General features: G+C 52.9%; 1 protein-coding gene across 1 annotated transcript in view; it reads left to right on the plus strand.

The window, feature by feature from the left end:
- The first annotated feature begins 9,750 nt into the window (after positions 1-9,750).
- NCF1 (neutrophil cytosolic factor 1) overlaps positions 9,751-12,142 on the plus strand; it is a 14,836-nt gene continuing 12,444 nt past the window's right edge. Inside the window, exon 1 of the mRNA XM_006155006.2 lies at positions 9,751-9,905. Within this exon, the coding sequence (XP_006155068.1) occupies positions 9,834-9,905 (72 nt within the window). The 5' untranslated portion in view covers positions 9,751-9,833. The remainder of the gene's footprint in view (positions 9,906-12,142) is intronic.

Below are 12,142 nucleotides of genomic sequence, written 5' to 3' on the forward strand. Positions count from 1 at the left end.
CACACTAATTCATTTCTTTCTAAGGTGTTTTCATGAGTATGTCCGGGGAACTTGTGGGTGGTTGGTGGCAGGTGGAATTGCAGGACAGAGATTAGCCGGGACTCAACAAATCATGCAGCGCCTCACGAGGGCACCGTCCTGCCTGTCGTCAGTCCAGTCTGAGCCGGGCAGCCCCCGCCTTTTTTTCTGTGCCTTGCCATCTGTAGGGATGAAGAGTAACTGAATTATGATTTTGAGACCAAAACCCCCTCCCCAGATAGAGTGCATGCACGAGCACCCCCCACCTGCAGGCTGCACACTGGCTCTGGGTTCCCTCTGCCTTTTCCGCCCCGCTCGGGGAAAGCCAAACTCATCTGTCCTGACCCGGGAGAGACAGCTGCTCCAGGGGAATCTCGTGGTGGCTTCGGCCCTTAAAACACGCACTCCCAGGCCACCCTCAGCCACACCCTGGAGGAGCAGAGCACCCCACAGCTGCTCTTAAAGGCGTTTAGTTTATGTCGTGGTCTTTGTTCTGCTCTTGTTTTTACAGACACACTGTGAGCCCACAGCCTCACACGAGGGATCTGCCTTCCTACCCAGTGTACAGATTCTGTAGGTGTAAACATGTGTACATACACTGTAAGATTTTACGCACACACACAAGACATTTCCGATGTCCTCTCTATGCCAAGTCGATCATGCCTTTACTCTGGAAAACACGGACTCAGTATGCTGCATCCTCCTCGCGGAAACCTCTGAGAGGTCTAAGGAATGCCCTGTCCTAACCTGCATCTCTCAGCTAAACGGGCCCAGCTGACTCCAGACATGCTGAAGTTAGGAAGGAAAAAACACCGAAGCTCCGGCATGGTTGCTGCTGTTGCCTCCATTTCTGGAAGAGCGCCGACATGGAATTAGGCATTTTCTTTAACTCCCTGAAGCTTGAACACGGTTAACATGTGCCCTGGCTCTGATGGGGGTGTCTCAGGAAAGCATTCCTTAGAACAGCATTGTTTCTTGTCAGGGTGACTGCCGTACCAGATCACCACCTACCCAGCAGTGGTAGTTAGTCCTGGGACAGGGCTGTGGGCCTCTTTAAAAATGGGCAGTGACCACCCTGGTTGTCAAATCTGAACCCACTAATGTGTAAGAAGAGGCCTTAACTACCTGCCTTAAGGAACATTCATAAAGTGCAGTTGATAAACTGCATGATCCTTCAGGAGATGATAAAGGGAACTAAAATCATTATTATTTAAAGTCTCCATTGAAAAAACAGTTCAGGGGAACCAGCAGTTAGCGTAAAGGCTATGTCACTGGACTCCCACGTAGTCGACCGCGGTTCACGTCCCGGACGCGGTGGCTTAAAACTCACGCCGGGCGCATGTGCGTGTGTGCCCAAGATCCCGAGAGGAGAATGGAGGAGAAGGGATTGCGGTGTGACCATCCCCCCCCAGGGGGTGATTTCTCGCTTTCTGTCTCGTATGTCTGCCTCTGGCTGTCTGGGGAGCGCATGCACCCTATAGCAAAAACCTCTCCAAAAAAAAAAAGGAAAAAACAGTTCAGGGTCAGCTGGTGGTGTGGTGGTTAAGGTGGTTGAATCCCACATGGCTGACTTCACAGTTTGAGTCCTGGACTCAGCAGCTTGAAAAACATACCAGGCTCGTGGGTATGGGTGCCCAAAATCCCAAGAGGAGATGGAGGAGAAAGGATTACAGTGTGACCATCCCCACTGGGGGATGTTTTCTCATCCTCCCATAGCAAAAACAAAGGAAAAAGCAGAGTTCTTAGAGCCAACAGGTGACATGTTGTATAAGGTGCTGGATTCCCATGTGGCTGGCCACAGTTCAAGTCCCGGACCTGGCAGCTTGCTTTCTCAAACACACACATTCTCTCTCATCAAATTTAAAAATAATAAAATAATCCTTAAGAAAAAGCACAGTTCAAATAGGTCTCTAGTAAATCTAATGTTTTTACTTCTGAAATAACTTCCTGGTTCCATACTAATTCAAGGTCAAACAGTTATTTTACCAACCAGGTAATAAGGTGAATAAGAATGAATACCTTATGATCAGACTGAACTTCTAGAAAATACGATCTTGAATAAAAGGTACTATTTTTCCATCAGAAAAATAGAGCAAAGAAGTGTCTACATCCCAGGACTGTAAAGTTCAATTCTGTCCAGTGAGTTGTACTAAATGCTAGCTTGCATTCCAGGCTTGGGGTCAATGTGATGAGAGGACCGAAGCTTGGACCCTAGAGTGGCTTCTGCCTTTGGATCTCAAGAGGGTGCAAGGCCTGAAAGCTGGGCTAGTGACGCGTCCACTCTCAAGACAGGCGCTCCAGAAATCTGCGTCTGCCCGTCCTGCCTAGACTGTTGAGTGCTCACCACCCATTTCGGGCATTTAGTACATTGAAGATACTGTTCGTTTTTAATTGCGTTAATTCATCTGTGGTATATAAGAGTCTTGGAAGATTTGCTTTGGAACGTTATACATTAGGAAATACTGAGTTGTTGGGGAAGTCATGAGGCATTTTTGCACTAAAAAAAAAAAAGTTGTCATGACTTTCTCGACAACCTAATAGTTGTCCCAGTCTTTATTTTTTTTAAAGAATTATTATTATCATTGTTATTTTCCAGTTTGATCAGAGAGAGAGAGAGAGGAAGTGAGAAAGCAAGCCACCAGGTCTGAGACTTGAACCGTGGTTGGCTATATGGGAGTCCAGCGCCCTTAATCACCATGCCACTTGCTGGCCCCAGTCTTTATTATTTTTTTTAGAATTACTTAATTTTTTTAAAATTTGCTATAAGGCATGTGCACTCACCAGATGGGGGAGTGGGGGGATTAGGTAGCAAGCCACTAGGTCCAGGACATGAGCCGCAGTTGAGCCATGTGGGCCCAGCTCCTGAACAGGTGTCCACGACACCTGCTGGTCCTGGTTTCCTCAGTCTTCCTCAGACGGGGGATGGAGCTGGGTCTGTCGTCCTTGATGTCGTAGGACAGTGGCCCTGTGTGAACAGCCGCCAGTGCTCTTGTGAGGTAGCTTAACTAATTCTGAGCATCCTTCCAGCCCGTCTCTGCCCTTTCTTCCTCCGCTACTTCCATTCTTTCCTTTTTTTTCCTTTCCAGAGACTTTGAAAGGTCTTTGGGAGACGAAGATCGAGTGGCCAAACTTTTCCGTTTTCCACATACTACCCCAAGCCCTGGTCTAAAATTTGGGGGACTCGGTTAGCATCACATGATGGGCAGGTATTTGTCAGATAAGACACAGACATCCGGAAGGTCACTGTCCTGTATTCATCCTAAGGGAGAGCCCCAGTTTCTAGACTTGTACATGTTTGACAATGTGATGGGCCAGCAGATGGCATAATGGTGACGTTGGACTCCCACATAGTCAACCACAGTTTGAGTCCTGGACCCAGCAGCTTAAAACTCACGCCGGATGTGTGTGTGCAGGCATGCGTGCGTGCCCAAGCTCCCGAGAGGAGACTGGAAGAGAAGGGATTGTGGTATGGCCGTCCCCCCGAAAGGGTGATTTCTTACTTTCTGCCTCTTTGGCATGTGCATGGATCCTATAGAAAAAAATATTTAAAAAAAAAAAGATGTTCTCCCAAGGATTCCTGTTTCCCCATGATGAGGAAGAAAACCTGAAGGCCACTTGCTTTAGTGTCAGAACTCTTCCCTGTTCTTCTCAGACCCGGGAGTTCATGGCGATCACAAATGGGTGTTCACTCTTAGGCCTCCTCCAAGCATTGCTTTTGTCCTGTCCCTGCCATCCTGGTTCATTTACCTCTGCGTGAGGGGTGCTCTCTGAACTTTCTGCGTGGCTTCCAGTCTTGGCTCCAAGGGCAGATGTGGAGGCAGTTGGCTGGGGGCCGTAGGACTCAGATTGCAAGAGCTGGTGGCCTGCTATAAGCTGTTTGCTGACCAAGCCTGGCTGTCCTGGGCGCCCTCCACACCCAGAAAACTAAAAACAAACATGGGTTGATCAGGGCCTGGTTTTCCCCAGCCACAGTATGAATGATAGTGAGCCTCCACCATATGAAATCTTGTGGTTTTATTTCGAGGAAGTGTCAGGGAAGTTTAGCACTGAAAGCAAGCTGTGATACAACACCCATTTGTAAAGACGTTTCCTGCCTGTTGCCCTCCGAAGCAAGAGCCCAGCATTTTGTGGCACCAGTTTCTTGCTTGGGCTGGAGACTGCTCCTTTAGAGCTGCCAGTGTTTGTGCACGATCAAGCAGCTGTGACCACATCAAAGACCATGCCCTTGGCAGTGCCTTCAAGGACCTGGTGAGGGTGGGAAGACTTCGGAAGCCCCAATGTGGGGCAGCGAAGGACACAAGGCCCACCTCCCCCAAGCATCAAGGCGAAGGTCACAGGCTATGAGGAGGTCTCAGTAAACCCTGAAAGGACTCATGGATTCATGCCGTGATTAGACTAAAGTTGTCCTTTGTTAGGGTGACCCAATCCACTAAGAAAAAGTTGATAAATGACAAGTGCAGGTGTAAGTAAAAGAGAGCTAGCAGGTGGTATAGTGATTAAGGCATTGGACTCTTACATGGTTGACCAAGGTTTGAGTCCTGGACCTGGCAACGTGAAAAAACTCTGGGAGCGTGTGAGCATGCCCAAAATTCCAGGGGGAGGATTGTGGTGTGGCCATTACCGCTGAGGGGTGCTTTCTCACTCTCCCTGTGTGTCTCTGACGGACACACGCATCCTACAGCAAAAAATTTTAAGAGAAAAAGACAAGGTCAGAGCAAGGGACCATCGGGTAGGGTCCCAAATCCATAGCAGATGTTGACATCACGAGCCTCAGTCCCAGAGGCAGTATGGCCGGCGCTGGTGCCTGCTGCTAGATGGGACACTGCAAAACAGCACGCCCTGACGTTAGCTACTCCACACCTGTGTGAAGCCCCACCTGCCTGAAGGGGACCTCTCCCCACTCCCACGCCAGACTCGGTGTCTCCACGCTGTCCAGGGTCTCCCCTGGAAGTGGTACCTGTCCCTGGGCGATCCCAGATAACTTACCACTGCCCACGCCCAGCAGCCCTGGTGACTGTTCCAGGGCGCGATGTCATCACTGGAACTGAAGGTTTCAAGTTCACATAAAGCCTCGCAGCCTGCGGCAGTAGCTGAGGCTGGATTTAGTCTTGACTGTCAGTTGATAATCAAGGGATGCACCTGGTCAGGCGCTGGGCCTGCTGAGCGAAGCCGGTGTCCGTGAGGCCGTGGGGCTGAGGCAGGCACGGCCAGGCCCTGGGCTCCTGGCACAAGGCGGGGCTGACGTGGAGAGTGCTCGTTCTCTGGCAAGGCCCATGTGGTGGCAAGAGCTGCAATAGAGTGGGGACACACCCAGCAGCCCACGGCCCAGCAGCGTCCTCAGCCTCATTTTGCCCCAGAGGGTCTCCAGCCCGCCCGCACAGCCCTGGCGGCAGCTGCACTGTGTTATCCCAGCCACTCTAGTGACTGCTGCGACAGCCCAGAGCTGGCTGGCAGTGTCAGCCCGGGACAGCCTGGCAACTTGGAAGGCCTGCCCTCTTGCGTGCAACCTCATTCTAAGAGAGCAAAGCCAACACCTGGCCCAGCATCATTCACCTCCCACACCCTGGTGCTGCATGGCACCTCGGAGACAGCCCTGTGCTCAGGTGACACCTAGCCAAGGCTGGCAGTCACTGAGCCTGGCATTGACTCCACTTATCCCTGACAACAGCCCAGGAAGTAGGTACAGTTAGTAGTGTCATTTCACAGGGGAAAAAGGGGAAAAAAAAAAAGCTCCAGGACCCTGAGTAAACTTGCCGTGGAGCACACGAGATTCCTGGGTGTGATTCAGAGGGATCCTGAGTGGGTCCCAAGTGCAGACACCTAGCTGGTCCCCCTCTGGTGTGGTCCCAAGGTGTATCTCCAGCCAGGAGGAGCCTGTCCGAAGTTGGTTTGCTAAGAAAGGAAGACTTGGGTCTCCGGGGAGGCGGAGAGCACGGGAGTGGCCTGCATTTCCGCATTAACCCCTGTCTGCCTTAGGTCCAGTGTCACCACGGCGCAACCCAGTCTGCCTGCTGGTCAGCAAAGGCTTGGGCCCCAGCCCACTGCCACAGGCAGCAGGGAGGGCAAAGGCTGGTCCTGTGGCAGCCCCAGAGGCCTGTCACTGCACACGGCCGACAAGGGGATCTCGGCTCTTACTCAAGCAGCAGCAGGAGGGGTTTAGCTTGGTCCTGGGGAAGACCTGTCCCATTGGAAGGCTGATGTATTCCAATCCTGGGAAACCCTAGAGTCCCTCTCCTAACAGAAGATCAGAGGGGCACTGCTGCCCTCATGCCCTGGCACCACGGCCCTTGGCATACACAGTCCCCATCAGCCCAGCTTTGGAGATTTCCTAGTTAAGGAAATGGCCAGGCCAGGCCACCTGGGGTTGGCCAAGTGGCCTGAGGGAGCAGAAGGTAACATCCAGATAAAGGCCAACATTCTCTTGAGCCAGACCAGGAAGCCCCGCCTCCCCTCAGGTCTGACCTGATGTGCAAACCTCCTTTAGGACATTCATGTGGGCTGGCCCCTCCCTTGTGAGCCCCACTGTCACGTTCTTAGCACGCCGTGCCTCTGCTCACCCAGCAGACACGCCGAGCGCCAAGTGCGCACACAGCAAGGTCTCGAAGCCACAGGAGAGTGGAAAGGTAGCAGCCAGGAAGCTCAGGGGCTGCTGGGCTGTGGCCTGGTGGCTGCGGGGACAGGGCGGCCTATAGGGCAGTTATGCAAGAGTGGAAAGACTGCTGAAGGAAGGGAAGGAAGTGCCCCGGGTCAGAAGGGGACTCTGCCTGCCGCAAGCCCTGCAGGGGCCTTCCTCCGCAGCTGCCCCTCACAGGTGACCAACCTTGTGGGTCTGACCTCCGTGCTGGGGCCTTCAAGGCCACACCATCTGTGTCTGTGACAGGGGAGACCAAAGATGAGCTGAGTGTCCATCAGGAGGGACAGTGAGCAGACAGCTGAAAGGCTAGCAAGTGAGCCAAGGGCCGCCCTCCTGACGAAGGGCAAGAGAGACGGTCGCTGGGTGACCATGCACAGAAGGCCATGCACAAATCTGACAGTTTGCAGAAAGTGACCCCTCCCCTTTCGACTAACAGCCTTCTAAAAACGGACCTATCGCCTGCCACCTTCTGTACCCCCTCCTCCCCTCCTGTCACCACCGTCTCCCACGCCCGGCCTGCCCCAGAGACTACTCTGGCCTCCCACACCACAGACCGCTTGGTGGTTTCTAAGATCCATGAATGGCATCCTCAGACGGTGCTTTGTGTCTGCCTGCCCCGCCCCGCCCCCCCCCACGTTGTCCTGCGGGGCAGTCCCTGTCACTGCTGAGGACAGTCCCATGGAATCTGGTTTCCTCCTTGGACCCAACTTGCCTTCTGTGGGAGGCTCCCAGATACATAAATGGAAATGACTGGAGGAAGGACATGCAAGGTCACACCCAGCCCTGGTCACACCCTGGGCTGGTGACCTCCGGATGGGGGTTGGGGACAGCACTGACCAGCAGGGAGCAGGAGGTGGCTGTGATGCCCTTACCCGATGTGGTAAAGCACCTTGGGAGTGTGTCATTCAGAGCAGGGCTGGGCCCTGCACTTCTTAGATAACAGACCCAGGGCCGACAGCGGCCTTGACCCGTGGGGGTATAAAACAGCATGCCTTGGTCCCCCTCCACCAGGCCCCAAGCCCCGCCCCCAACAGTGTGCAGGGCAGGGGCTGTCCCTGGCTCAGAGTGCTCTCCAGCTGAGCCGGCTGCCTTTTCACGTCCTCCCGCCCTAGAATCTCTGGATTTGAGTCACAAGATGGCCCCGCCCTCTTCTCCTGGGTCCCAGCCAGGGCCAGGAGGGCAGCCCTAGGAGGCAGGAGCCACTGCCGGACTGCAGGGAGGGACACCAGTCAGCCGCTGGCCTTGGACGCGCTCTGATGATCTGTTCCACTGGGTGTGGGTTCACTGGTGAAGATTTAAACACAGGTCTCGCTCAAAGGTTGTGCTGTCCTGGCTGCCACTGGCCCTTAGCCACGCTCGCACACCCAGGGGCATGCACCTGAGGTGTCACATGCCCAGGGGCATGCACCTAAGTTGTGCACGCACACTCCATGGAGGTGTTCATTCATGCTCTCAGCGAACGAGGGCCCACCGGTGCAAGGCAGCGAGCATCAGGTCCGGGCGAGAGTCCTCGCCAAACAGACCAAGACCTTGTTATGTCCTCACACTCTACAAAGGAGAGACACTGTGAAAAAAAAAAAAGATTGGCTAGTAGCCAGTGGCATGATAGTTAATGCAGCTGGATCCCACATGGCTGGGTATGTGGTTCAAGTCCAGACCCAGCAATGTGAAAAACAAGCTAGGCATGCGTGTGCTCAAAATCTCTAGAGAATGGGGACCAGCAGATGGCATAATGGTTATGTTATGTTGCTGGCCTCCCACATAGTCAACCGAGGCTCATGCTGGGCGTGTGTGCATGGGTACCCAAGACAAGAATGGGTGCCTGAGAGAAGAATGCAGAAGGGATTGCAGCGTGGACAGGTCTCCCAGGGGGTGATTTCTCACTTTCTGTCTCTCTGGCTCTCTCTGACTCTCCAGTGAGCACATGCTCTATAGCAAAAAATCTCTCTTAAAAAAATAAATCCCAGGACCAGCAGTTAGCGTAATGGCTATGTTGCTGGACTCCCACATAGTCGACTGCAGTTCGTATCCTGGACCTGGTGGCTTAAAACCCACGCCGGGAGCGTGTGCGTGCGTGCCCAAGATCCTGAGAGGAGAATGGAGGAGAAGGGATTGCGGCATGGCCATCCGCTCTGGGGGGTGATTTCTCGCTTTCTCTCTCTCTGTCTCTGTCTGGCGAGTACACGTGCCCTATAGCAAAAAAAAACTTCTCCCCCCCAAAAAATCCCTAGAGAATGAAGGAGAAGGGATTGCAGCGGGTCATCCCCTGGGGAGTTGGGGGGAGGGGTGTGTTTCTCTCTCTCTCTCCAGTGAGCGCATGCACCCTGGAGCAATTTTTTTTAAAACATGAAATAGTAATAATAATAAAAATAACAAATTGGGAACCAGCAGTTAGCGTAATGGCTATGTCGCTGGACTCCCACGTAGTCGACCGCGGTTCGTTTCCTGGTCCCGGTGGCTTAAAACTCATGCCGGGTGCGTGTGCGTGCGTGCCCAAGATCCCGAGAGGAGAATGGAGGAGAAGGGATTGCGGCGTGACCATCCCCCCTGGGGGGTGATTTCTCGCTTTCTGTCTCTATGTCTCTCTCTGTCTGTCTGGCGAGCGCATGCGCCCTACAGTGAAAAATCTCTCCAAAAAAAAAAAAAAATTAAAAAAAATAACAAATTGAAGGCATCGGTGATGTTAAGTGCTCTGACTAAAGCGGGAAAGATTGGGCAGGCATGAAGTTTGTTCATCCAGAAGATATCAGGAAGGCCTTGATGGAGGAGGTGCGGATCACAGGTGGGGAGGATGGGGCCCAGCAAAGGCCCTGAAGTGGGAGCAGCTGGGTGTGTCCCAGGGCTGCAGAGAGGCCAGTGGGGCTGGACTCGCCAACCAGGAGGAGAGAGGGATGGGAAATGCCCCCCAACCCCTTGGGGCCTTGTAGGTCACAGGACAAGGGCAGCTGTCCCTGTGCACCTGTGTGTGCCTGACCGCCCACGTCCACACCACAGGGCCTAAGAAATCCCCAGAAACAGAAAGAAGAAGCGAAGCTCTGTCTGTGCCCTCCCTGTTGCCTCCTGCTCCTGACCCTGCCTCTAGACCGCGACAGAAGCGACTTCCTCTTTCCAGCGCATTTAAGGCCCACCCCGGGGGAGCGAGAGCGCTGGGGACAAGTCGAAGCCGCGCTGCCGCTCAGCCATGGGGGACGCCTTCATCCGCCACATCGCCCTCCTGGGCTTCGAGAAGCGCTTCCTTCCCAGCCAGCACTACGTGAGTAGCCCGACAGCGCGGTCGGGTGGCCCCAGGTGGCTGGCCCTGGGCACAGGGCTCCGTGTCTGCGGCTCGGTCCACCCGCCCGGCCCCCAGTTGTGCCCAACCTCACAACTTGCGTGCGCTGGCTCCCAGATCCCGCGCTGGGAAGACAGCCCCGGCCCTGCCCAGCTCGCGTCCCTCACCAGCCCGCCTCACCCATGGCTCCTGGCAGCAGCCCGGTGTGCCCTCTCCTACCACGGCCGGCAGCCCAGTGCTCAGGTCCAGGGCCGGCTCCTCTGCGGAGCCCCCTCCCTGAGCGCTCAGAGCCTTCCCGGGATGGGCAGCTGGAGACTGGCGCACTCTGTCCCCCAGCCGTCCATGGTGCCCCTTACGTTAGAATTTTATCTCCCGCCCCTTTCCACCCAGTAGGAGGATGCCACTGTAGGAGCGGAAAAATTGTCCCCCCTCCCTGGAGGCCTGGAGAAGTGCCTGCCCAGACAAGGCCAACTTGTCACTGGGTCCCCAAATCCAGAGAAAGACCAGGGAGGAACTCTGGCCCACTGTGTAGCACTTGTGTGGAATTTTTAGTTCTGAGACTTTTCTTTTTTATAACTTTAAATTTTGAAATAATTTCAAATTTACGAAAAGGTTGCCCCCCAAAGTACCAATAACCCCAGTATACCTTCACCGAGATTCTCCCTCCTCCTCCTCTCTCTCTTTTTCTCTGAATGTAAATTTTTGAGTCACTGGACAATAAATTAGAGAAATTGTGTTTCTTTACCCTAAATAGCAGGCAGTATGAATTTCTTTTTATTTTCATTATTTTATTTGTTTATTCTTTTCTTTTAATTTGACCAGAGAGAGAGACAGAAAGAGAAAGGGAAAGTGAAAAAGCAAGCCACCAGGTCTGGGACTCAAACTGTGGTCAGCCATGTGGGAGTTTCCAGCTCCTTAACCACCCCACCACCTGCTGGCCCCTGTATTTCTTAAAGTCAAGGATATTCTCTTACATAACCACAATGTGCATGTCGAAACGGGGAAATTAACATAGCTAGAACACTGTTGTCCAACCCCCGGACTTTATTCTTATGTCCCCAGTTATCCTACTTGTCCCCTCTAGCAAAAACTTTCCTCAGGTCCAGGATCCAACCCAGGACCAATCGGCCATTGTATCTTTTCACTTTCTTTAAGCTGGGTCAACCTTCATCAGTGCTTCTTTGTCGTTTTCAGCTTGCACGTTTTGAAGAGAATAGGGTCTGTGACTTTGTAGAAAGTCCCTTGATTTGGGCTTATCTGAAACTTCTTCCTTAGATTCAGGTTACACACTCAGGGCAGCGATATCCGATATCCATCTCCGAGGAGGAGAAGCCACGCCCGGCTCTCACTGGTCCTATCAGTGGCACTGGTTCTGCCTCCCAGCATTGGAGAAGGTAGTTTTGCTGCCTAGATGAGGGCCTGTGTTCTGTGTCAGCCGTATGGGACCACGCTGCCCCCCCCCGGCTACCCCCTCCCCCCCCAGTCTTTTTTTTTTTTCTTAACTTCCTTGAGGACATGTACACTCAACCAGAGAGAGACAGAGAGACAGAGAAAGAAAGCCACCAGGTCCAGGATTCGAACCACAGTTGGCCATGCGGGAGTTCAGTACCTCAACCACACACCACCTGCTGGCCCCCGCCACTAGTATTTTTTTTTAAAGAATTATTTATTCAATTCTATTTATTATCGTTATTCTTAATTTGACCAGAGAGAGAGAAAGCAAAAGCGAGAAAGTAAGCCACCAGGTCCAGTCCAGGACTCAAACCACAGTTGACCATGTGGGAGTCCAGCGCCCTTAACCACCACGCCACCTGCCAGCCCCCACCTCCCTTAACTGGCCCTGGTCCCAGACAGGCATGTGCCCCTGGCATGCACAGGGAAGTCCAGGATCCAAACCCAGAATCTTCCATATGGCTGCTGGCCTTACCACTGCAGCAGCTGGCCCTGTCGTTAGGTTTGCTATTCTGTTTCATTGCTTTTTTTTATTTATGCAGCAGTACCACAGTTTTCTTTTTTTATTGTTGTAGCAATATGCGTAACACAAATGTACCATTTTAACTTTTTTTTTTTATTATTGCCAGAGGGTATGAGTGCCCATAAAAGAGAGAAAGAGAACCTTCCAATGGGACGTGGTCATGCTGCAATAGTTTTTTCTCCATCTTTTCATCCTGTAAGATTCAGGGCACACGTACACACATGCCTGGTGTGTTTTTCAAGCC

The sequence above is a fragment of the Tupaia chinensis genome, unplaced genomic scaffold (genome assembly GCF_000334495.1).
Source record: "Tupaia chinensis unplaced genomic scaffold, TupChi_1.0 Scaffold000429_1, whole genome shotgun sequence".
Taxonomy (NCBI): Eukaryota; Metazoa; Chordata; class Mammalia; order Scandentia; family Tupaiidae; genus Tupaia; species Tupaia belangeri.